Here is a 26,755-nt window from a genome sequence, read left to right as displayed (position 1 = left end):
AAGCTGAAGAAAAAAATGATAAATTAAAAGATAGCTTAGAAGAAATTACCCAGAAAAGAATATATATAAAAAAAAATTACCCAGAAAAGAATATAATAGATATGTGGAATATGATGAAAACATCTAACATTTACATCATTTAAGTCACGGAGGAGAGAAAGAATAAAACAGAACAGACAATTGCTGAGAGTTTCCCAAAGCTTAAGAAAGACTTCAAACCACAAATTAAAGGGTGCAAAAATGCAAGCAGAATAAAAAGAAAGAAAACCAACCTAGGAAAATCTTAGTGAAACCATTGAAAACCAAAAAAAAAATTCTTAAAAGAAGCCAGAAAAAAAACAACACATTACCTTCAAAGGAACGATCATTTTACTCATAGCTGGCTTCTTTACAGAAATAATGGCAGCTGGAAGAACCTGAAAGAAAATAACTGCCAACCTAGAATTCTATATAGAGCAAAAACATCCTTCAAAAATGAAGGTGAACTAGAGACATTTGCAGATAAACAAAAGATGAAAGAATTTGTTACCAGCATATCTGCACCAAAAAAAAAAAAAAAACTACAAGTTGTTTTTAAGGAAGAGAAAAATGTTCAGAGCAATTAAAGCTCAAAGATGTAGAGAGAACAACCCAGATGGAAAGCCATCCACCTACGGTCACTTGATCTTTGACAAAGGCCTAAAGTCCATTAAATGGGGAAAAGACAGTCTTTTTAACAAATGGTGCTGGCAAAACAGGATGTCCACCTGCAAAAAAATGAAATAGGACCCATATCTCATACCATACATGAAAACTAATTCAAAATTGATCAAAGACCTAAATATAAAACCCAAAACAATAAAGATAAAAAAAAAAAAAAACTTGGGTCAACTCTAGAGGCCCTAATACATGGCATTAACAGGACACAAACCATAACTAAGAATATACAAACATCAGAAGATGAGCTAGGTAACTGGGATCTCCTAAAAATTAAACACTTACACTCATCAAAAGACTTTACCAAAAGAGTTAAAAGAGAATCTACAAACTGGTAAAAAAAAAAAAAAAAAAAATTGGCTATGACAAATCAGACAAAGGTCTAATCTTTAAAATCTACAGGAAAATCCAAAACCTTTACAACAAAAAGACAAATAATCCAATTAAAAAACGGGCAAAAGATATGAACAGATACTTTACCAAAGAAGACATTCAAGCAGCGAACAGATACATGAGGAAATGCTCACAATCACTAGCCATTAGAGAAATGCAAATCAAAACCACAATGAGATACCATCTCACCCCAACATTACTGGCACGAATCAAAAACACAGGAAATAACAAATGTTGGAGAGGCTGCTGGGAGATCAGAAGTCTTAGGCATTGCTGGTGGGAATGCAAAATGATACAATCATTTTCGAAAGCTAAGGATACAGCACTTCCTTAGAAAGATAGAAATAGAAATGCCATATGATCCAGCAATCCCACTACTAGGAATATATCCTAGAGAGATAAGAGCTGTCACATGAATAGACATACGCACACCCATGTTTACTGCAGCGTTGTTCACCACAGCAAAAAATGGAAACAACCTCAGTGCTCATCGACAGATGAATGGATAAACAAACTATGGTACATACACACAATGGAATTCTACGCAACAATAAAGAACAATGACGAATCTGCGAAGCATCTCACAACATGAATGAATCTGGAGGGCATTATGCTGAGTGAAGTAAGTCAATCACAAAAGGGCAAATATTGTATGAGACCACTACTATAAAAACTTATGAAAACATTTACAAACAGAAAGAAGCAATCTTTGATGGTTACAAGGGAGGGGAGGGGTGGGGTTGGAAAAACACTAAATAGACAATGGATATGTGGTAACTTTGGTGAAGAATAACAGTACATAATACTGGGGAAGCCAGCACAACTTATACAAGACAAGATCATGGAAGCTCCACAAACTCCCTGAGGGACTGATTTGCTGGGCTAAGGGTTGTGGGGACCATAGTTTTGGGGAACATGTAGCTCAACTGGCATAACATAGTTTATAAAGAAAATATTCTACATCCTACTTTGGTAAGTAGTGATTTGAGTCTTAAAAGCTTGTGAGCACATGAACCAGAGACTTACGTCGTCCTGAGACCAGAAGAACTAGTTGGTGCCCGGCCACAACTGATGATTGCCCTGACAGGGAGCACAACAGAGAACCCCTGAGGGAGCAGGAGATCAGTGGGATGCAGACCCCAAATTCTCACAATAAGACCACACTTAATGGTCTGACTGAGACTAGAGGAATCCCGGTGGTCATGGTCCCCAAACCTTCTGTTGGCTCAGGACAGGAACCATTCCCGAAGACAACTCATCAGACATGGAAGGGACTGGACAGTGGGTAGGAGAGAGATGCTGATGAAGAGTGAGCTATTTGTATCAGGTGGACACTTGAGACTGTGTCGGCATCTCCTGTCTGGAGGGGGGATGGGAGGATAGAGAGGGTTGGAAGCTGGCAAAATTGTCACGAAAGGAGAGACTGGAAGGGCTGACTCATTAGGGGGAGAGAAAGTGGGAGTATGGAGTAAGGTGTATATAAACTTATATGTGACAGACTGACTTGATTTGTAAACGTTCACTTGAAGCTCAATAAAAATTAAAAAAAAAAAAAAACACAAATTCTACCACTGGTTTATATACACTTTCAGTGTCACATAAACACTGTTATGGATTGAATTGTGTCCCCAAAGAGGTATGTCGAAGTCCCAACCGCTGATACTTCTGAACATGACCTTGTTTGGAAATAGGGTCGTTGAAGATGTTATCAGTTAAGTTCACGTCAGGTCATGCTGGAGTGGGGGGGTCCTAAACCAAGAGAGAGCTGTCCTTATAAAAGAGGAGAAGAGACACAGAGAGACACACAGAGGGAGTATGGTCATATGCAGATGGAGTCAGAAATTGGGGTGATCTACAAGCCAAGTAATGCCAGGGATAGCTGGGAACCACCAGAAGCTGGGAGAGAGGCAAGCGATGGTTTCTCCCTTAGAGCCCTCAGAAGGAATCAACACCCTGATTTTGGACTCCTAACCTCTAGAGCTGTGAGACAATAAATTTCTGTTCTTATAAGCCAAAAAAAAAAAAAGCTTGTGAGCAGCCGTCTAAGTCACTCCACTGGTCCTGCCCCATCTGGAGCAATGGAGAATGAAGAAAACCAAAGACTCAAGGGAAAGATTGGCCCAAAAGACTAATGGACCACAAGTACCACTGCGTCCACCAGACTGAGTCCAGCACAACTAGATGATGCCCAGCTGCCACCACTGACTGCTCTGCGGGGATCACAATAGAGTGTCCCATACAGAGCTGAAGACAAATGTAGAAAAAAATTCTAACTCACACACAAAAAACAGACTTACTGGTCTCATAGAGACTGGACAAACCCCAAGAGTATGTCCCCGGACATCCCTATAGCTCAGTACTGAAGTCACTCCTGAGGTACACCCATCAGCCAAAGATTAGATAGGTCCATAAAACAAAATGAGATTAATGGGCACACCAGCCCAGGGTCAAGCAGGAGAAGGCAGGAGGGGACAGGAAAGCTGGTAATGGGGAACCCAAGGTGCGAAGGGAGAGTGTTGACTTGCTGTGGGGTTGGTAACCAATGTCACAAAACAATACGTGTATTAACTGTTTAATGAGGAACTAGTTTACTCCATAAACTTTCATCTAAAGCACAATTTAAAAAAAAGATGTAGAGGGGAAAAAAGCAACAAAAAGTAAATTATATGGGCAAATCTAAATGTATATTAACTGTAAAAAAAAAAATTAACTGTACATAATAATAATAATAATGTCTTGTGTGATCTAAAATATATATAATGTTAAAAGAAATGACAATAATAGTAACCGAGAGGGGAGGGAGGAAAGTGAAATTAAACTGTTCTGAGGTGTTTGCATTGCCCTGGAACCGGCAAACATATTAATTTACATTAGACAATCATAAGCCAAGGATGGATACTGCAATCTGTACGGCAAATATTAATAGTGAAAAATATATAACAAGATTGTTGCTGTTGTTGTTAGTTGCCACAGAGGTGACTCTGAATCATGGTGACTCTGAATCATGGTGACCCAATGTACAACAGAATGAAACCTCACCCAGTCCTGTGCTATCCTCATGATAAATCCGTATATTTGAATTTATTTTTTATGGCTATTGTATGCCTTCCAACCTGAGGGGCTCACCTTCCAGAACTATATCAGATAATATTCTGTTGTGATCCGTTAGGTTTTCATTGGCTAACATTGGAGAGCAGATCACAAGGCCTTTCTTCCTAGTCTGCCTTAGTCATGGAAGCACTGCTGCAACCTGTCCACCATGAGTGACCCTACTAGTATTTTAAATACCAATGAAACAGCTTCCAGCATCATAGCAGCATGCAAGCCACCACAGTACAACAAACTGACAGATGGGTGGTGGACATAAGACAGTAGAGGAGAAAACAGAATAATAAAATATTCAGTCAGTGAACTATACATGTGAAGACTGCAGAATCGCAAATGTTCTGTTACCTATACACTTAATTTAAAAAAAATTTTTTTTAAGTATTCAGTCAATCCAAAAGAAAGCAGGAAAGGAGAGAAAAAGAACCATAAAACAGGTGAGACAAACAGAAAGAAATAACAAGATGGTAGATTTAAATACAAATTATATTAAATGTAAAAAAACAAATATTCCATTTAAAAGACAAAGATTGTCATACTGATGAACAAAAATCAAATTGTAATTACATGCTGCCTTCAAGATATATATCTTAAATATTTTAATATAGAAAAGTTGAAAGTAAAAGGATAGAAAAATATGTATCATGCAAACCCTAACCAAAAGAGAGCTGTAATATCCACAGAAAGGAAATATTTTTAACATGATTCTTTGCATCACATTAGAGTTGCGTAGGGAGTTCTCAGTCCCCTCTAGGTTGTAAACACATGGAAAAATTAAACTGGACCTCATTCTTCTTCATATTCCATGTTAATTTTCAAGCTACAGGCACTCAGGAGATGTTTGCTCCAGAAACTAACTGAGAAAAGAAGTATGTATATATGGAGAAAAATTAAAGAGCACTTACCTTTTTAATATATTTCATGTATTTTTTATCCTTATAATATGAACCATATTCATTCTCTATCTGCACAGCAATGATGGGACCTCCCTTGTGGTACTGAGAGTCAAGGAGATAAGAGTTTGAGAGTGAGCCTACTGGTGGGAAAAGGCTGGATTTTCCAAAATTTATTGTTCTACAAACATTCTTCGAATGCCATAAAAATAACACAACTCAAACCTCAACCTCAAGTTACACTACATTTTTGGCAATGTCTCTTACTCCACAGTCAGCAATCACCTCTGGGAAGTCAAGTGCTCTTAGAATCCTTACCTTTCTTAATACTCCCTAGATAATAAACTCTCATTAAAAACATAAAAAGCAAACCCATTGCCCTCAGGTGGATCCTGACTCATAGTGACCCTATAGGACAGAGTAGAACTGCCCCATAGGGTTTCCAAGGTTGTAATCTTTACAGAAGCAGAATGCCACATCTTTCTCTCACAGAGTGGCTCTTGGGTTCCAATGGCCAATCTTTTGGTTAGCAGCTAAGTGCTAACTAGGGCTCCTTTAAATTCTCGTTATTCTCCCCTCATTTAACACATTAAGCATGAGGCCTTAATTAAGCTTGAATAAGGTATTCTTCATCCTATCTCCTATGTGCTGGATGTCATCTCATTCACACTTCTCAGGAGCTTTGCTCTTTGGAGTATCCCCTCTGTCTTTTGAATCTTCATCTCTTTCTTTACTGACTGCTTCCCATCATTATTTAAATTCACTCAAGGCCCTATGTTAAGAATAACTTGCCTGGATCACTTCCCTTGCAGTTACCACCCTCTTGGCCTCTTCATCCTCAGGGCCACATTTTGTGAAACACTGTCCACACACACTCCCTCTCCTCTCATTCATTCTTTTATGCATTGTAGCCTCACTTCGTGAACGGGTAGCCTCACTTCCACTCTTTTCTTTCCAACTAAATTATCAACATGGCCTTCTTTTTGATAAATTTAAATAATCTTGGTTCTTAATGTCATTTCTCTCTTAGCAACTGTTCTCCTCCTCTCTTCTGCCATTTCCTGTAACACATTCTCTCTTAGTGCTTGGCTTGCCTCTCTAGTAACTTCTCCTTCGTGCACTGCTTTCTTAAGTGTTGATATCCCTCAATGGTTCTCTATTAACCCCAATTCTGTGCTACAGCCCATTCCCTTCTGCCCTCTCAAGATTTCACTCTTTCAATTATGCCCTTTTCCAAATATCTTCACGTCTTCCCTCTCAGCTCCTTTCTGTTAACATCAAACATGCCCAAGAACCTCTGTCTTTTTAGATCTTTTTCAGCCCAAGCTCCCTGTCAGCTATTGTATTTTCTCTCCATAACTTGCACTCCTCACATCCCAGCCAAAGTTCATTGTGCCTACTTTGTACATCCTCAACCTCTTCTTGGTGATAAGTGGTGTAACCATGAGGTACCCTCGAAGCATACAGAGATAAGAGAAATACTGTTGACCCGTAAGAATTATACTCCACACCAATAATGTAAATAGCAATTCAACAAAACCCAGGCCTATGTATAAGCATGACTGAAGCATTTGCACACTGAAAACTATGATCACAGTGATCTAGGAGAAACTTTAGGTGGAAGTTGAAACGGGAGGATATTAAACAAGCAAGTAATAAATTGACTATCCGCCAGGTGCTCCGTGGAAACTCTATGGGGCAGTTCTACCCTGTCCTCTAGGATCACTATGAGTCGGAATTGACTCGATGGCACTGGGCTGGGCTGGGCATACCCTGCTAGGGAAGAAAAAGAGAACACACGCCTAAAGCAGTGTTTCTCAAACCTTTAAAACTCATATCCCTTGCTGACAAACATTGAACAACTTTCAAAATACTCTTCTTCCTTCCTCTTTCCCATTCTTCCAAAGAGGAATTCAGAAGACTACAGAATAGAAAAAGGCAAGAGGAGAGAGCAAGAAGTTGACCATACTGGAATTACCTAAAACAAGGGACCCTGAGTTTGATAAATATAATAGATAGTCCTAGACGTAGGGTGCTTAGTGGTAAGGAAGTACTGACTGATGAGGCCTTGATGAAATAGCTTTCAAGACCACCAAACTTCCTCTGGCCTTGAATTCCATGCTCACTAAGCAACCTTCAGAGTACTGATTTTTTCAGGAGTTTTAAGTCCGAGAAGTCCTGAATTTGAGATGGGAGGAGCATTGTATTCCAGCACTGTCAAGTAGAATTTAATTCAGTGATGAAAACGTTCTATATCTGCACAGTTCAATACAGTGGCCATTAGCCACAAGTAGCTATTGAGCACTTAAAAGGTGGCTAGTGTGACTGAGGAATTGAATTTTTAGTCTTAACTAATTTTTTTATTGTGCCTTAGTTGAAAGTTCACAGTGCAAATTAGTTTCTCATTAAACAATTAATATATACATTGTTTTGTGCCATTGGTTGCCAGCCCTGAGATGTGTCAACACTCTCCCCTTCTTGACCTCGGCTTCCCCATTTCCATTCATCCAGCTTTCCTGTCCTATCCTGCCTTCTCATCTTTTGGGTTGGTGTGCCCATTTAATCTCGTATACGTGGTTGAGCTACATGCGTTATTGTTTGTTTTATAGGCCTGTTTAATCTTTGGCTGAAGGGTGAACATCAGAAGTGACTTTAGTACTCAGTTAAAAGGGTGTCCAGAGGCCATACTCTCAGGCTTTCTCCAGTCTCTGTCAGGCCAGTAAGTCTTTTTTTTTCTTTTTTTGTGAGTTTGAATTTTGTTCTACATTTTTCTCTAGCTCTGTCTGGGACCCTCTACCGTGATCCCTGTCAGAGCAGTCAATGGTGGTAGCTGGGCACCATCTAGTTGTGCTGGACCCAGTCTGCTGGAGGCTGTGGTAGTTGTGGTCCATTAGAACTTTGGATTAATCTTTCCCTTATGTCTTTGGTTTTCTTCATTCTTCGTTGCTCCAGACAGGGTGGGACCAGTAGACATACCTTAGACAGCCGCTTACAAGCTTTTAAGACCCCAAACACTACTCACCAAAGTAGGATGTAGAACATTTTCTTTATAAACTATGTTATGCCAATTGAGCTAGATGTTCCCCAAGACTATGGTCCCTAGCCCTCAGCTCAGTAACTGGGCCCCACAAAGAGTTTGGATGTGTCTATGAAGCTTCTATGACTTTGTCTTGGTCAAGTTGTGCTGACAGTCCCAGTATTGTGTACTGTCTTATCCCTCACCAAAGTTACCATTTATCTAATATCTAGTTAGTGTTTTTTCCTCCCCACCACTTCCCTCCCTTTTAACCATCAAAGATTGTTTCTTTCTGTGTGTAAGCCTTTTCGTGAGTTCTTATAGTAGTGTTCTCATACAGTATTTGTCCTTTTGTGATTGACTTATTTCACTCAGCATAATTCTCTCCAGATTCATCCATGCTGTGGGATGTTTCACAGACTCATCATTGTTCTTTATCATTGTGTACTATTCCACTGTGTGTATATACCATAGTTTATTTATCCTTTCGTCTGTTGATGGGCACTTAGGATTATCTCTACTATCTCTATCTCTACTATCCCCAAAGGACTATCTCTACTGTTCCCAAATTGATGCATGGGCTTCAGTCACCAGGAGTTTGAATAGCTGCCCTAAGTCTAATTAAGTTAGAAACTAACTTGTGTCTCTAACAAATTTACACCTTGTGAAATCTTCTCCTGGCCATATACAAAGCTTGTTATTACCTCCATTCAATCCACAATAATATCTACTTCAAAGGGTCACTTTGAGGATGAAATGCTAGGTAAATGTTAATTGCAAGGCACAAAGTTTGAGAGCTAATAGATGATATATATTTGTCCCTTCCCTCTGCTTATTTTCTACCTAGTATATAGCTCTTTTTATATTTTCCAGCCATTTTAGAAATACAGTTGCATACTATTTCTACTTGAGCATGTACAACATCATGATTGTATTGCAAGAAAGGTATATTAAAAATCAAATAAATTGTAATTTCTACAAAATCACTAACCTAAGGTCATCCATGTAAGCTATTATTGGTGAAAGACAGGCCTATAGTTATCATTAGTGGATAAATGAAGACATTTTGATGATAATCAGTAGTTAATCATTTCTGGTGAATTGATGCCTTTGAATTATAGTGTTGGCAAAGACTATTGAATACACCATGGACTGCCAGAAGAACAAACAAATCTGTCTGGGAAGAATTACAGCCAGAATGCTCCTTAGAAGTGAAGGTGGTAAGACTTTGTCTCATGAGCTTTGGACATGTTATCATAAGGGATCAGTCCCTGAGAAGGTATATTATGCTTGGTAAAGTAGAGGGTCAGCAAAAAAGAGGAAGACCCTTAGCGAGATGGATTGACACTGTGGCTGCGACAATGGGCTCAAACAGCAATGATTGTGAGGATGGCACAAGACCAGGCAATATTTCGTTCTCTTGTACATGGGGTCACTATGAATTGGAGCTGACTCTACAGCACCTAACCACAACAATAGAACGAATAAAGAAAGGATCAGACAAAACAAAAAAGTATGGAGTGTAGCTCCAAGCGTACTGCCAGAAAAATGACAAATCTGAAATTACGAGCTTTTGGTCAGTTGGGCCAGTTGATGGGGTAAGGCTCAAAAGCAGAGATTCTTTTTATTTTTCAACATTAAGTTGATCATTTGGTTTATTATTATTACTGCTCTCTATATATGAAGCCCTGGTGGCACAGTGGTTAAGTGTTTGGCTGCTAACCAAAAGATCAGAAGTTCGAATCCACCAGCCACTTCTTGCAAATCCTGTGAGGCAGTTTTACTCTAACTTATAGGGTCACTATGAGTTGGAATCTGCTCAATGACGACAGTTTTTTTTTTTTTTTTTAATGACATATAAAACTTTATAACGATAGCAACAACAACCAAAAAATATATGTGTGGTTACATATGTATGTTTGTGTGCATACAGGTGTAGAGGTATGTATATGTGTGTATATACAGATATATCTATATGTATATACACACATGTGTGCATGCATATATATTCACATATACAATAAAGCACATAGGAGGCACAGTTACAGACACATCTTAGACTTAACCAAACACCTCAGAGAATTGGTTTCACAGGGTTCGAAGGCTTAGGCCATAGTCTTGTGGGACAACTCAGTCAATTGGAATAATATAATTCATAAAGTTTATGTTCTACATCCTAGTTTGGTTAGTAGCGTCTGGAGTCTTAAAAGCTTGCAAGTGGCCATCTAACCCATTGCTCTCAAATTGATTCCAACTCAGTGACCCTGCTGGACAGAAGAGGAGTGCCCCATAGAGTTTCCAAGGCTGTAAATCTTTATGGGAGCAGACTATCACATCTTTCTCCCATGGCGTGGCTGATGAATTTGAGCTGCTGACCTTTCAGTTATCAGGTGAGCACTTAACCACTGTGCCACCAGAGCTCCTGAGCAGCCATCTAAGATACAACTATTGGTCTGTATCCATCCGGGATAAAAGAGAAAGACAGAAACCAAAGACTCAAAGAAAAAAACTAGTCTACAGGACTAATAACCTACACAACCTCATTTAGTGAGACCAGTAGAACAAGATGGTGCTCAGCTTCTACTAACAACCATTCTAATCAGGTACACAATAGATGGATCCTGATAGAATGGGAAAAATATGTGAAACAGAACTCAAATTCTTAAAAAGTCCAGATTTACTGGGCTGGTTGAGACTAGAGGACTCCCTGGGACTATTGCCCTGAGATACTCTCTAAACTTTGAATCAAAACTATTCCCTATAGTCATCTTTTAGCTATATAACAGATTGACTCATAAAATAAAGAATATCACCCATGAGTACTGTACTTCTTCAAAAAATCATCTGTATGAGACCATGTCATGGATTGAGTTGTATCCCCAAAAATATGTGTATCAATGTGGCTGGGCCATGATTCCCAGTATTGTGTGGTTGTCTCCCATTTCATGATAGATATAATTTTCCTATGTGTTGTAAATCCTAATCTCTGCCTGTGGTTAATGAGGCAAGATCAGATTATGTTAAAGAGGATTAGGGTAGGATTTAACACCCTTGCTCAGGTCACATCCCTGATCCAGTGTAAAGGGGGTTTCCCTGGGGTATGGCATGCACCACCTTTTATCTTACAAGAGATAAATGGAAAGGGAGGCAAGCAGAGAGTTAGGGACCTCATACCACCAAGAAAACAGTGCCAGGAGCAGAGTGTGTCCTTTGGACCCAGGGTTCCTGCTCACAGAAGCTCCTAGTCTAGGGGAAGATTAATGATCTTCCTCCAGAGCCAACCGACAGAGAAAGCCTTCCACTGGACCTGATACCCTAAATTTGGGCTTTGTAGTCTACTAGATTGTGAGCTAGTAAATTTCTCTTTATTAAAGCCACTCACTTGTGGTATTTCTAACAGCACTAGATGACTAAGACAGACCAAAGGGTCAACATTTACTATAAAGTAATGATAAGAAGGCAAGAAGGTATGGAAACTAGATTGCTGGAAACAGAACAACCAGAAAGGGAATAATGAGAATGCTGACACTGTGAAAAATGTAACCAGTGTCACTGAACAATTTGTGTAGAAAACTGTTAGGCGGGAACCTAGGTTACAGTGTAAAACCAAACCAAACCCATTGCCGTCGAGTCAATTCCGACTCATAGTGACCCTACTTTCACTGAAAATGCAATAAAATATTATCTTTAAAAAAAAAAAACCCTATAGAGCACAGTTCTACTCTGACACACATGTGGTCACCATGAGTCAGAATCAAACTAATGGCAAATTGTTACGTTAGCCCTATCAAGGAAATCAACTCAGGCAATTATTTCCCTGGGCTGAAGAGATGGGGAATTGGGTCTTACCTGTAGTGATGCTATCCTGGGAATCAGCTGATCAAAATAAAGATTTACAGCTTTAGTGAAACCCTTGTAAGTTGTTCTCAGCTTCATTCTTGGATCCCGGAGTAACCAGCTAGGATTGAAAAAGGTAAGACTCAGACTCGGAATGGGAAATAGCAGTAAAAACTGTTCAAGCATGAGGCTGGAGGAGCATGCACAGCCCAAATTTGCACAGCTATAGCAAGACCTTCTATTGTAAGGTTTTAGTTCAACCTTTAGAAAAAGTCTATGTCGAAAGACTTTCAGCCAACATGGCATCATAGACAGAAGCAACACATCGTCCCTCCACAGCAAAGACCTGAAAAACTAAAACAGAAGCAAATGTTGTTCCTGGAACCCAAAGCGTCAATGAAGAGATAAAGGACTCAGCCAAACACTGAATGGAATAAGAAACTAACAGAGGACAGAGAGCGTGTGGAGGCTCTTTATCAGCTAACGCTGGATGAATTTGCCACCTTGGACTCCTGTTGGAGATAAGCTGGCAGAGAGCGTGGGAAAGCAGCTTCGTGGAACTCCTAGCAGGAGACAGAGCATCCGGTAACCAGCGACACAAGCTTTCCCACCCCTTATCCTCTCCCCACTGCTCTACCTCTGAGCTTCCTGGCTGGCTGTGGTGGCTTGGCTGGGTGGGAAGTGCAGCTACTGTGCCACTTGGATTTGCCCCACTCAGATTGTAGATTGGCGGACAGGGAGTATGGGAAAGCAGATTCAGGAGGTTCCCAGCAGGAGATAGAGCACCCAATAACAAGAGATATATGCTTTCCTTCTTCCCTACCTCCTTGGGCCCCCTATACTTTCCGCCAGGTGCAGCGTCTTGGCCAGGAGGCAACTGCTTCTGCCCCAGGCTGCTTGGATTCACCCTGTCCACACTGGCCGTGTCCCTGAGCTGGTGTTGCCTCCTTCCATCTCTGGATTTCTTCTGTGCCTCCCACGACCTTCCCCTCCTTTCTCTTGAACACCTGGCTCCGTGTGCCATCTTTGCTTCTTCCTGAATGGCTGTGAAGCTCCGCTTGACTGGGGAACCACTTTCCCAGTCCGTAACACGACGCTGGTGGGATACCTGGGGTTTTTTTTTTTTTTGGCTTGTTTTGTTTTGTTCTCTTTGTTTTCTTTCTCTGTTCACACTTGGAAGCCCCTTCTAGCCAGGCTGCACTGCACGGCTTAGGAGCCACTCCCCCAATCTGCACAGCTGCATAGGCAGGATGCCTGGGACCATTTCTTTATTTTTTCTTCTCTCTTTTTCCCTTTCTGTCTTTCTTCATTTCTCAGTTCTCGTCTGTCTATACTTACCTTCTTTTCCTGTCTGCTGAATATCTGGTGCTGTGTGACATCTATACCTAATCTAGCCAGGCTATATTACGCAGCCTGGGAGACTTCCCTGGTTTTTGCAGACACACAGGTAGGATCCATGGGGGCTTTTCTTTTTCTTTTTTTTTTCCGAATTTTTGTCAACTTATTATTTTTTTTCTCTTTTTGATTTTTTCTGTTTCTTGGTTTCTCATCTCTCCACTCCAACAGCAAGCCCCTTTAGCACTCTTTTTTTTTTCTTTGTTTGTTTGTTCTTGGCTCCTGTTTCTCTCTCCTCTTTCCAATGCCCATATTAGCTCCATACATCACAACCTACGTCTCTTTCCTGCCTACCTGTACCAGGCACTGAACATCACACCACCGAAAAGCACAGGCACAGCCTACCAGAACCAGCCCAGCATTGATTCCTGGCCTGCCTTGTCGGCCTTGTACTTGCCACAGACAACCCATCCCAATCCCTCCCCTTCAGCTGGATCTGCCCTGCTGCACTATAATAGCTGAGCAACTGGCCCAGCCTACTGGACAAGGAGGTCAAAAGTATCACGATAACAGATGAGCAAACAACAAAGAGCACAGAGCCTGCCTGCTCCGACATAACCAAATAGGACAAAAAAGCAGGACAAAACAAACAAATCTACAATCAAGAAATGAAGAAAACAACTTCTGAATGTCCTGAAGACAGTAGACAATATCAAGACATATTTTAAAAAAGGACAGAATGGGTCCAGTAGGCGTCCAAAATACAACACCAGATGACCAGAAGAAAAGGCACTAGAACTACCTGACAGAGAATTCAAATCTCTAATATTCAGAACAGTCTAAGAGTTCAAGCAAAAAGCAGACAAAAACGAAGAAAAAATAGACAAATTTTTTGAAAAGGCAGGCATATTCATGGGAAATGGAACAATTCAGGAAAGCAATACAAGAACAAAATGCCAAAATAAATTCACAACTAGAAATCATACAAAAACAACAATTAGAAATCCAAAAGATAAACAAGATTTCAGAAATGGATAGTGTCATAGACGGGCTGAGGAGCAGGCTTGAAACAATGGAAGACAGAATCAGCAAAATTGAAGACAAACACTTGAATACAACACTGTTTGAGGAAAAATAGAAAAAAGAATGAAGGAAAATGAAGAAACCCTGAGAATTATGTGGGATACAATCAAAACAAAAAAAATTTGTGAGTGATTGGAGTTCCAGAATAGGGAGAGAAAACAGAAAACACAGAGAGGATCATTGAAGAATTGCTGACAGAAAACTTGCCTAATATCATGAATGATGAAAAGCTGACCATCCAAGAAGCTCAACGAACTCCATATAGGATAGACCCCAAAAGAAAAACACCAAGGCATATCATAATCACACTTGCTAAAACCAAAGACAAAGAAAAAATCCTGCAAGCAGTCCAAGAAAAACAAAAAGTCACATACAGAGGAGAAACAATAAGACTAAGCTCTGATTATTTGGCAAAAACCATGCAGGCAAGAAGGCAATGGGATGACATACATAAAACCTTGAAAGAAAAAAATCACCAACCAAGATTAATATATCCTGCAAAACTTTCATTCAGATATGATGGTGAAATTAGGACATTTCCAGGTAAACAGAAATTAAGGGAATATGTAAAAACAAAACCAAATTTACAAGTATTATTAAAGGCAGTCTTTTGGTCTGAGAACAAACAACACCAGACCATAGCTGAATCTAGGATGCAAGATTGTACCAGCCAGATACCAACCTAGGAAATGAACTCTCAAGGACTATCCAAAACCAAAACAATTGTAACAGGGAACCAGAGAGGTTAATCTGTAAATGACAACAACATCAGAACAATAAAAGAAGATGAATAAATGGTATAGGTATAGAGCTTTCTAATGGAGAGAAAGGCAAGGTGACACCAAGTACTAACAGGAACCTATTACCTAGGAGGAAACCCTGGTGGTGTAGTGGTTAAGTGCTATGGCCACTAAACAAGAGGTCGGCAGTTGGAATCTGCCAGGTGCTCTTTGGAAACTCTATCAGGCAGTTCTACTCTGTCCTATGGGGTTGCTATGAGTCAGAATCGACTTGACGGCAGTGGGTTTGCTTTTTGGTATTACCTAGGAAGACAAGGGTAAATTTTAAGTTAACCACAAAGAAAGTTAACAAACCTACCATCAAAATAAAGAAGAAAAACATAAAGTCTCAATAAAAACAAAATCTACAAAAACGAAAGAAATGAAAAAGAAATTCACAAACAAAAGGAACTCAGCACAAGAGAGTAAGAGGAACAAACAAAACGTTAGCATCACATAAAAAAGCACTGCAAAATGACAGCAATAAACTCAACAATAAAGAACAAGGATCTGTGAAGCATCTCACAACATGGATGCATCTAGAGGACATTATGCTGAATGAAATAAGTCAATCGCAAAAGGACAAATATGAGACCACTACTGTAAAAACTCACAAAAAGGCTTACATACAGAAACAATATTTGATGGTTATGAGGAATGGGAGGGATGGAGATGGAAAAACACTTAACAGACAAAAGATAAGTAGTAACTTTGGTGAAAGGTAAGACAGTACACAATACTGGGGAAGCCCGCACAATCTGTACAAGGCAAGGCCACGGTAGTTCCATAGACTCATCCAAACTCCCTGAGGGACCGAATTGCTGGACCGGGTGCTTTGGGGACCATAGTCTCAGGGAACATCTAGCTCAATTGGCATTACAGAGTTTATAAAGAAAATTTTCTACATTCTACTTTGATGAGTAGCATCTGGGGTCTTAAAAGCCTGTGAGCAGCCATCTAGGACACTCCACTGGTCTCACCCCTTAAGGAGCAAGGAACACTGAAGAAAACTAAAGACACAAAGGAAAGATTAGTCCAAAGGACTAATCTACCAAGGCCTCCTCCAGACTGAGTCCAGTACAACTAGTTGGTGCCTGGCTACCACTGACTGCTCTGACAGGGATCACAATAGAGGGTCCCAGGCAGAGCTGGAGAAAAATGTAGAACAACATTCTAACTCAGAAAGAAAGAACAGGCTTGCTGGCCTGACAGAGACTGGAGAAACCCTGAGAGTATGGCCCCCGGACACTCTTTCAGCTCAGTAATGAGGTCACTCCTGAGGCTCACCCCTCGGCCAAAGATTGAACAGACCCATGGAACAAAACAAGACTAAAGGGGGGCACCAGCCCTGGGGCAGGGACTGGAAGGCAGGAGGCAACAGTAAAGCTGGTCATAGGGAACCCAGAGTTGAGAAGGGAGAGTGTTGACATGTTGTGGGGCTGTTAACCAATGTCATAGAACAATGTGTGTACCGTTTGATGAGAAACTAGTTTGTTCTGTAAACCTTCATCTAAAGTATAATAAAAAAAAAGTCTATGTCCCAGTTACAAGTAACTCAGCAGTTTAGCCATCCATCACCTCTTTCATCAAGTAAATAGAGCAGGCATTGTCAAACTACAGCCTATGGGCCAAATCAGGCTACTGGAAGACAACCAACCCATCTGTCTACATACTGTCACTGCTGCTTTTGTGCTACAGTGGCAGCACTGAGTTGTGACAGAGACTGCATGTGGGCTGCAAAACCTAAACTATTTACTATTTGGCCCTTTATAGAAAAAGTTTGCTGACTCTCTGGCCTAGAATGAGATTTTTTATAAAGCTACTTAGCAGTTTTTTTTTCATCTCTTTAAAAAGAGATTATCAATCCAATTTCTTGCTATTTATACTGCTACCACAAAAAACTAGAACATATTGATACATTACTTAAGTGGTAGCCATTAGTTTGTATTTAAATAATCAATATGTGCTCTACCTCATCTGTACTACCGAAATGTTGATAAGACATAAATACTATATAATCCCCAGTATTTTAAAGCTCATTTTCTACATCACTCAATGAAAAAAATCATGCAGATTAAAAATCTTCATGGAAAACAAAGCAAAACCCTTTGTTCTAACTTGCATTTGAATGTGCTGCGGCCCTTGCGGGGTCAAGGCCAGGGACCCTCAGAGCACAACTTACCTGGGCAAGCCTCCAAGGTCTAGGTCGCCACCGACATAAGGGCCTGGACATAGAATGACCCACAGTCCTACCTCTGAAGCTGTGAATATAAAAACCCTAGGAAGCAAAACAATGACAATAATGAGAAATCCAAATCTGAGACCTGGAATCCCTGCTCTGTCTCTCTCTTTGCTTCCTTTTGAGGTTGGAATGGAGTATAACTCCCAACCTGGCCTACAAAAGTCCTATAGAAGCCATGCCCCAGCTGGACAGGCCACCTGACACTCAGTAGGCAATGGGTTCAGTCAAGATGTTCAGAGAGGAGGACATAAAATTGAGAGTCCAGAAACCCAAAATGAAACTCCAACTTCTCTCCCAAATCTACTTCTCCTCCCAATCTTTCCTTTCTTTGCAAATGGCACCATTGTCTAGGAAGTACCCAAGTCAGAAAGTTGCAACCTCCCTTGAGTCCTCTTCCCTTCTCACCCCCCTGCCACTTCAGCCAGTCACTAAACAATATTTATTCCTCATAATTAATGTTTTCAAGCTTGAAATTCTTCTGCATTCCTACTGTTACCATTTTGGTTCAAGAACTGAGTTATTAGAATGGCCTTCAAGTGATTTCCTTCCTTCCTTCTTACCTTCTTCCAATCCTTCTCCAATTACTATCAATAATAATAATATCGTTATCAATAAAAAGAGGAGCTAATATTTACTTAGTATAAACATCAGGTCTACAGCTAAATTCTTTAAATTTAATACGTTATTTGACAATTCTATGAGATAGGTATCAAAGCCTTTTCCATATGACAGATAAGAATTCAAGCCTAGAGGAGTCAGAACTTCCTCAGCGTCACATTTTTAGTAAACAGAAGAGCTAGAATTAGAATTCAGGCAGAGGGCCACCAGAAATGCAATCTTAACCAACCTTGAACATACTGCCCAAATGATCTTTCAAAAATGAACTTCCCAAATTAAAATTCTTTAACTGATTCCCCAATGCCTTCAGAACAGACTTCAAATTCTGTAGGGTGGTAGGTAAGGCCAGGATCTGGCCTTTGGCTCTCTCTCGCCTTTATTTCTTAACGGTTTCTCTACTTGTACTGGATCCAGACAGTATTATTTGCAGTTCTCACAAAATACAATGTGTGAGTAGAATTGGCAAAAGTCGTGTGATAGATATATTTACAACAATGACCAAAAACAAAAAAAGAGTAGCTGCTGAGGCTGCATATATACAACCAAACACCTCATGGGATTTGGTTCCCTGGTTTGGAGGTTTAGGATCACGGTCTCATGAGACATCCCAGTTAATTGGCCTAATAACATGTTTAGTGCTTCTGTTCTAGCTCCTTTTCCGTTGCGTAGTGCATGGGGTCTTAAAAGCTTGCAAACAGCCATCCAAGGCACAACAATTGGTCTCTATTCACCTGGAGCAACAGAGGAAGAAGGAGAGTCAGGAACAGGAGGAGAATATGGAATGTGTGGCTAATCAACTCCACGAACAACTGCCTCCTTTGCCATGAGAGAAGTGGATGCTGCCTGGCTACCATCGCTGACCCTTTTTTTTTTTAAAGCATTACCATTTATTGGTGACAAACACTTAGTTTTACTCTCCACGAGGAGAAAAAATTTCCAGCATAAACAATGAATCAAAAACTAATTAACTCGCAAGGCTACCATGTTTTTACCTGGACCAATGCAGAACCTTACGGCACACATCCTTGTGTACAATTACACAACACCAAAAGCAACAGAGTTTTATGCATAAACATGAGTCATTCTTTTCAGCCCTACATGGAGATGTAATTAACTGTATAAAGCACTCAAGGAAATTCAATCTGCAGTTTTATATGTACTACATGAAGATCATAAGCTGTAGTATAGTGAAAGCTATGAGTCCTGAAAAGCCATATGTATACATACACAATTGTTTTTAATAATCTTTAAAGTTCATTTAAGTAATTGTATTAACTGAAATAAAAATAAAATAGGAAAGAAACCAAATGAACATTTAAAGTTTAAAATCCCAAAAATGTCCAATTTATACAACTGTGAGAGACTTCATCAAGGCTTTCTGAAAAGTCCAAGACTGTTTCAGCTAAACCAAAGGGCACACAATTTGAAACACTAAAATTGTCCTGGGTTAGTACAATAAAATAAAAATTGATAACCACATACACATGGGTATGATTTTTGCCGGTTAGATTACTGATAAAGTCAGTCTCAGACAAGTTCCTAAAATGTGCTATATAACTAGACACAACTGGAAAACTTTCCAATAAAAATTATATATAATGTCATTTTAATTGACATTATATATATATATTCAATATATATTATATATATATCATTAAATATATATTTAATAATGAAACTAAGAATGCATATCGCTGTTGGAAGAGAAAGCAATGATTTTGGTGTGGGCACTACAGAGGTGGAGGGCCTCAGCACACTGGGATGGTTAGGTGATGCCGAGTAAGAAGAATTTGATTTTTTCTGGTGCTTGCAGCTTTGGGGCCAGTCTCGGGCCTCTGTTCAGCATGGCTGTCCAGTGTTTACCCCAAAGTGTTTGAGTTTGCCAGTTTGAGAAGTAGGTCGTGTTTTCTGTTCTTCCTTCTTTGACACAGCCAAAAACAAAACACAGAGGTGCACTGGGGTGTGGCCTTGTAGCTCCCCAGGGGAGCCTGGAAGACAGGCAGGAGGCAGGGCCTGCTGCTCTGTGTGGGGAGTGGACACTTCCTTTCCTCTGGCCCCATCATAACAAACCACAAACACATTCAATCAGTCACCTCCTGTGTTCCCATCTTCCTCCCCACTATTGTGTCCAGTTCTTCATCCATCATGTCTCTCAGCCCACTAAAGGTACCAGAAATTCCAAATTTTCAAGCAGTGTCAGTATTTTCAGGATATATAGTAGATTTAACAATGGTTCATGGCCAGTAAAGGTTCAGCACCTCCCACACACAGACAGTGGTCCACTTGGTTCTTGGCATCTCTGTACTTTGTTCATCTAACTCAGACAGCAACTTTAATATGTTCAGCGCAGTTATATCGTGGCAAGACTCCACATCCTTTCCCATGGTGTGGCTCATCAGAGGTGGCTGAGAGGAGCAACTGATTAGGGATACAAACTCATTCTTGTTGTTTTGGTGGATGTCTTTGTATTCAACCTGGAATCCCTGGACTCTGGAAAGACAGTCCAACTGCTCAGAGGGTCTCATGAGAGGTCCATGGGGTACACGACTCAAAGACATTATTCTTTAAAATGGTTTCAGCTGTGGGTGAGGTGCTCCCATACAACAACTCATGGGCTATCATGGCAGTCACCGTGGCCTTGGCAGGATCTGGAGCTGCCCTGGTGAGATCTTTGGTGTGATGTCCTTGATTGACACCTACAACCTAAGCAACCTTGGGTACCATGGGAAGAATTCCAGCAGAATTCCTTATTACTAGTTCCATTTTCATTTGTACAACCCAGGTTCAAAAAAAGGTTACTTTTCTTCTATCTCCTGATTTCTTTATTGGTGTCTTTTCCTCTGACTTGAGTGTGGGTTTGGTGTGCTGAGCCTGCAGAGCTTTAAACAAAGGATTCCGGCATGCTCTTGGCCACATCACGTTTGGCCACCTCTTATTGGTGCCTGCTCCTTCAGTGGTGTGGTTTCCAACCTTTGACTACATCACAAACTCCCCGCAGTGTGCAGGAGACCTCACTTGGTCAGGAGCATGTACTCCAGCTCCTTCTCCTTTTTCACCTGCTGGATTTGAGCCAGTCTGCTAGTTGGATTCATCCCCCGGCCATATTCTGTGCCTGTGTGTAGTCTGACTGTGGATTTCGTTTTCTTTTTGATTCTGGGCTTCACTTGCTGAACTCAAGGCAGGGGAGGCAACTTTTTCAGCTCCTCAAAAACAGTTATAGCAGCATTTTTCTTTGAAATCTTCTTGCTCTTCCCTACACCTTCCTGTATGAACTCCCTGACTGGTGCTTTGGTCACAAAACTCTTTATGTGGAGTGTGCCACTTTCCCAGGAAACCTCTTTTAGAGGGAAAGACTCAAAATTCACAGGCAAATTCCATTTAAGTGCAATCTCAAACACTTGACTTATTTCAGATTTATTGAGATTTTCTTCCACCAGCCTCTCAGGAAGGAGCTCATTCTGCAGGATCCTCAATGCTTTAGCCGCAGCATTGCATTTCACAGCCCATCTCATTCTTCGTTTTCCATTAAATTGCTGTCCTCCCCCCAGAATGTTCAACTTGATAAAGTAAAGGTGGAACTGGAAATGGGTAAAAGTACCTCCAGGATAAGCACCTCCTCCCATGTTGTAGTTGTAGGTGGACTGCATCCGAGAGTAAGGGTCAACAGGCTTATCCTTTGGTATTTTCCAAGTTTCATGCACAGTGCATTTAGTTCTACAGTAGGAGTTATGCTTTCGTAAAAAGAGGTTGCTCCAGGAACAATGCTGTTTTGATTCAGTTCTGAGAGGTTATGTAGTTAAGAAACTCCTGGCTGCTGCCCTGAGCGCACACCCCAGCCAGTGGCCCTGCATGGCGGCAGTGAGGAGGGGAAGGACGAAGGAAGAAGGGAGAGGAGAAAGGAATAGAGGGAAGAAAGAGGTGGAGTGGCCATGGAGGGGTGGGTGCCGCCCAGCCAGGGGTCATGGGAAGTGGAAGCTGAGTGAGATGCAGCAGCGGCCATCAGTGCAAACACTGAAGAGAGCCCATTACTGAACATTTTGATCAAAGATTCAATAAAACAATCATGATCAAAAGGCGGAAAATGCAGAACAGAATTTCGAATTCTTATGGACTCCAGGCTTTCTAGAACCATGGAGGATGGATGAACCCTTAAAACTAGTGCCCTGACATAATCTTTAAACTTTAAACCAAAAATATCCCCCTGAAGTCTTCTTACAACCAAAAAATAGTTTAGCTTAACTAGTAAAAAATGTCTGCCTTGAGCATTATCCTCTTTTAAGAACTATTTATATGAAATCAAACTGACAACAGCAACTTGAACGGTTAGATAGGAACCTTAGGGTGCAATGAGTTTACGTTAATGGGGGAGGAACCACTCAGAGAGGAAGGGTGAGTATGGCTATATAAATTGAAGAATTTAATCAATGTCACTGAATTGTACGTGCAGAAACTGTTGAATTGGTGAATATTCTGCTGTGTGTATTCTCAACAACAGCAACGACAAAATAAATAAAATTAAAAACAACAATGTGTGACAACAAGTTAATCACCAAATTCATTCTCTTTCTTTCCTGAGCATACAGCTCAACTACATTTGCCAGCAGCCGTGTAACAGACTCTTGGCCAACAGGATATGAAAAGAATCAGTGTGTTCCAATTCCCATAAGAGACTCTCCATGCTCCTTCTTCCATTTGCAGGCTTGATGCAGCCAAGCATGGTGGTTTGGAAGCTATGTGTTGGACACAATGGAGTCAAAAGATAGAAAGACCCAAGTTCCTCAATTAGTGCTTCGAAGGGAGACACGCTTACCAGGAATACTCATGTTAGATTTTACTGGAATGAAAATAAGTCTTTATTGTGTAAATCCACTGAGATTTGGGGGCTATCTATTACAGCAGCTAAGGTCACCTTAATTAATATATAATGTTCTCTCACACCTTTGACTTTGTCCATGCTGGACTCTGCCCGAAGAGAGTAAATTCCTGCTCAACCTTCAAATTTACCTCAGCTATAACTTTTTTTATTATAACTTCACTAGTTAGTTATACTATACTAGTTTTTTTTTAGTTATACTATAACTTCACAGTCTTCCCCATTACTATAGTGGTGAGTATCCCGCCTGTCACGTGGGAGACCGGGGTTTGTTTCCCCGACAGGGAAACAAAGGTGTTATTGGAAACCCTGGTGGCGCAGGGGTTAAGTGCTACGGCTGCTAAGCAAAAGGTCAACAGTTCGAACCCATCAGGTGCTCCTTGGAAGCTCTATGGGGTAGTTCTACTCTGTCCTATAGGGCCGCTATGAGTTGGAATCAACTCAATGGCAATGGGTTTGGCTTTTTGGTTTTTTATAACTTCACCACTGTTTTCCCCGATCCATTTTCCTAGTTTGGATTGTGTATTCTTTATATGTTGTTATTTGCCTCCTGCTCTGCAGAAAACCCTTATTCCTGACAACATAAAGGTTATTATCTTCCCATCCCCAGCACCAAACCCAACGTCTTAACTATAAACCTGTTGCCATTGAGTTGATTTGACTCATGGTGACTCCATGTGCTACAAAGTAGAATTAAGCTCCTTAGGGTTTTCTTGGCTGTAATCTTTATGGAATCAGTTATGAGGCCCTTCTGTGGCAATGCTGGCTAGATTAGAACTGGCAACCTTTGCATTAGCAGCTGAGCACAAACCATTTGCACTGCTCAGGGGCTTAATATTCTGTTATGTCTTAGAGACCCTGTAAACCATAGCCCAGAAATCTTCTCTTATAAATGAGTGAGCAGGTTCCTCAGGATAGACTAAAACTGTAGAATTCCTGAAGTACGATTTCTAAACCAGCTGTGAGTAAGAACGCTCCATGGACACTAAGATCTAGGCGTCACTGTAAATAACAGAATCACTGCTCAAAGGGTTTCAGTTTAGGGAACAAAATTTATCAGCACTTCCTGATTGTTTTCAAAGCAGAATGTAAGGTGCCCCTTCGCTGCATGTGATCTCCACAGAATCAAGTCCTTGACTCTAAGACACAGACTCAGGCAACTTAAACATTAACACATACTTTAAATCCAAGTTTTTAGTGAAATAAAATTGTCCTTTCATTGGCTCATGGAGGTTCCAGGGAACATGCCTGCAATGGAAAAAAGACAGATACATATGAGAATCTTTCCCCTTATTGCCTCCTCCATTTTAAATACAGCATCTAGGTTATCTCTATAATGAAGAAAAATGAAGATCCTAATAGCCAAATCTCTATGTGTGCACTGTGTATTATCTTCAAATTTGTCTCCTCCTAATGCTCAGAAAAGATCCAAGTAGCCAGTATTTTTCCCTGATTCTGGACTTCAGGTAAGACAGATGAGAGCATGAATGACCTCTGGGATACAACCTCAAATTTCTCTTTTAAAATGTCCATAAAAACATATAAAAATTTAGATCCACATCCATGATGGCGATAAAGGAAAAAAACTATAAAACAAAAACTAGAATGAACTGAAATGTTTATAGGACTGGATTATACAACCTTATTTAAATGAATAAAATAAAATCAAGCAACCAACAATGTAAGATTCATACTGTCCAGTACCCATTAAAAAATTACTAGGATGCAAAGAAGCAGAAAAATATAATTCACAACCAGGAAAAAAAAATGATCCTAAATAGAAACAACCTAGAAATAACACACATGATGAAACTAGCAGAAAAGGATATTAAAAAGTATTGTATACTCCATATCTTTATAAAGTACAGGAAAAGATGACCATAACGAAGAGAAAAATGGAAGAAATAAAAAAGATGCAACTGGAACTTCTAGAAATGAAAAATGAAATTTCTGAAATGAAAAATACTCTGGAAACTATTAAGAATAGGAAATAAAAAATACACCAGATGGAATTAATAGCAGAGTAAACGACAGAAGAAAAGGTCATCACAAGTAGAACATCTGATTAAATGAGAACGTGTAGAAGAAAATTACAATTACCCTTGACACACCACCCTAGGTACCACCTCCAACATCAAAAATGACTTTTCATTGAGTTTTTTTAAATTATAGAAGTCAAATTCCAAGATTCCACGCTGTTTAACTCATAACAAATCAAAGGAAATTCATTTTATAAAGTTAATATACAAATGGAAAAAATAGAGAAACATACAGACAATTCAGATTTTATTCAGAAATTGGATATCCACATAATTAAAAAAAAAAACTGAATGCTATTATGGGTTGAATTGTGGGTCCCCCCAAAATATGTATTGTAAATCCTAACTCCTATACCTGTGGCTGGGAGCCCCTAGGAAGTACAAACACTTAAGCACTCAACTACTAGCCAAAAGGTCAGCAGTTCCAACCCATTCAGAGGTGCCTCAAAAGACATGCCTGGTGATCTGCTTCAGAAAGGTCACAGCCTTAAAAACCCTATGGAGCAGTTCTACTCTGCACACATGGGGTCACCACGAGGCGGAACTGACTCTACTGCAACTAACAACAGCAACAACATACCTGTGACTGTAATCCCATCTGGGAGCACGATTTTCTTTATGTTAATGAAGCCATGTCAACGTAGAGTGTGTTTTAAACCAATCATTTTTGAGATATAAAAGGAGTAGATAAGGTACAGAAGCAAAGAAACACAGATGGAGGAAGACATACCACATGAAGATCACCAAAGAACCGAGGAACAGAAGCTGGAAACAAAGACACCCCCCAGAGCAGACAGAGAGAGAAAGCCTTGTCCTGGAGCCAGTGCCCTGAATTGGGACTTCTATCCTCCTGAGCTGTGAGAAAATAAACCTGTTTGTTAAAGCTACCCACTTGTGGCATTACTGTTATAACAACACTAAAAAACTAGGATAGATTTTGGTACCAGAAGTAGGGTGCTCCTCTAATAAACCAAAAACCAAACCCAGTGCTGTCGAGTTGACTCAGACTCATAGAGACCCTATAGGACAGAGTAGAACTGTCCCATAAAGTTTCCAAGGAATGCCTGGCAGATTCGAATGGCCGACCCTTTGGTTAGCAGCCGTAGCACTTAACCACTACGCCACCAGGGTTTCCGATACCTAAAATGTGGAAGTAGTTTTGAAATTGGATAATGGGTAGAATCTGAAGAAATTCTGATGTGCTTCTTTGTAAGGCCCTTGTTTGCCCTGAAGAGACTTTTGATAGGATTACGGACATTAAGCGTGATTCTGATGAGGGCTCAGAAAGAATTGAGAGCTGTGATGAAAGCATCCATTGCCAGGAACAGGATGTTGCTAAAAATGTGGACATTAAAAGTGTTTCTGGTGAGGCTTTCAAAGGAAATTATGAACATGTGATGGACGATGGAAGAAGGGCAATGCTTTTTATGCAGTGGCAAAGAACTTGTCTGAAGTATGTTCAAATGTTTGGTGGAAGGTAGACCTTGTAAGTGATGAACATTAAGTATTTGGGGGAGGAGATTTCTAAGAAAGATCTTAAAGGGGTCACATGGTTTCTCCTTGCCACTTGGATTAAAATGTGGGAGAAAAGAGATAGATTTAAAAATGAACTGTGCAAAATAAAACCGTAACTTAAAGACTTAGAAAATTCTGCGGTAAAAACTAAGGAAAAGTGTCCTAGAAAAACCTTCACAAAGGGCATGGCTACTCAATCTTTTGTTCAAGAGCTTAAGATTGCAACTGCTGGACCTTCAACCACCACAACAGAAAGGGACAGAGACAGTACAAAATGAAGGAAAGCTGCCTGCCTCCTGGAATTCTACAGGTAGGAAAAGGGACAACGGAG

At 40.3% G+C, this 26,755-nt stretch overlaps 1 protein-coding gene and 1 pseudogene across 1 annotated transcript in view; both read right to left on the bottom strand.

The window, feature by feature from the left end:
• LOC126060204 (beta-galactosidase-1-like protein 2) overlaps nucleotides 1-26,755 on the bottom strand; it is a 63,386-nt gene that overhangs the window by 23,873 nt on the left and 12,758 nt on the right. Inside the window, exons 3-6 of the mRNA XM_049856348.1 lie at nucleotides 24,050-24,118; nucleotides 17,320-17,415; nucleotides 11,953-12,061; nucleotides 5,100-5,192 (exon numbers count right to left, since the gene is read on the bottom strand). Of these exons, the coding sequence (XP_049712305.1) occupies nucleotides 5,100-5,192; nucleotides 11,953-12,061; nucleotides 17,320-17,415; nucleotides 24,050-24,118 (367 nt within the window). The remainder of the gene's footprint in view (nucleotides 1-5,099; nucleotides 5,193-11,952; nucleotides 12,062-17,319; nucleotides 17,416-24,049; nucleotides 24,119-26,755) is intronic.
• LOC126060935 (double-stranded RNA-binding protein Staufen homolog 1-like) lies at nucleotides 20,249-22,951 on the bottom strand (annotated as a pseudogene).

The sequence above is a fragment of the Elephas maximus genome, chromosome 17 (genome assembly GCF_024166365.1).
Source record: "Elephas maximus indicus isolate mEleMax1 chromosome 17, mEleMax1 primary haplotype, whole genome shotgun sequence".
Lineage (NCBI taxonomy): Eukaryota > Metazoa > Chordata > Mammalia > Proboscidea > Elephantidae > Elephas > Elephas maximus.
This window is presented reverse-complemented; position numbering and strand designations above follow the sequence as displayed.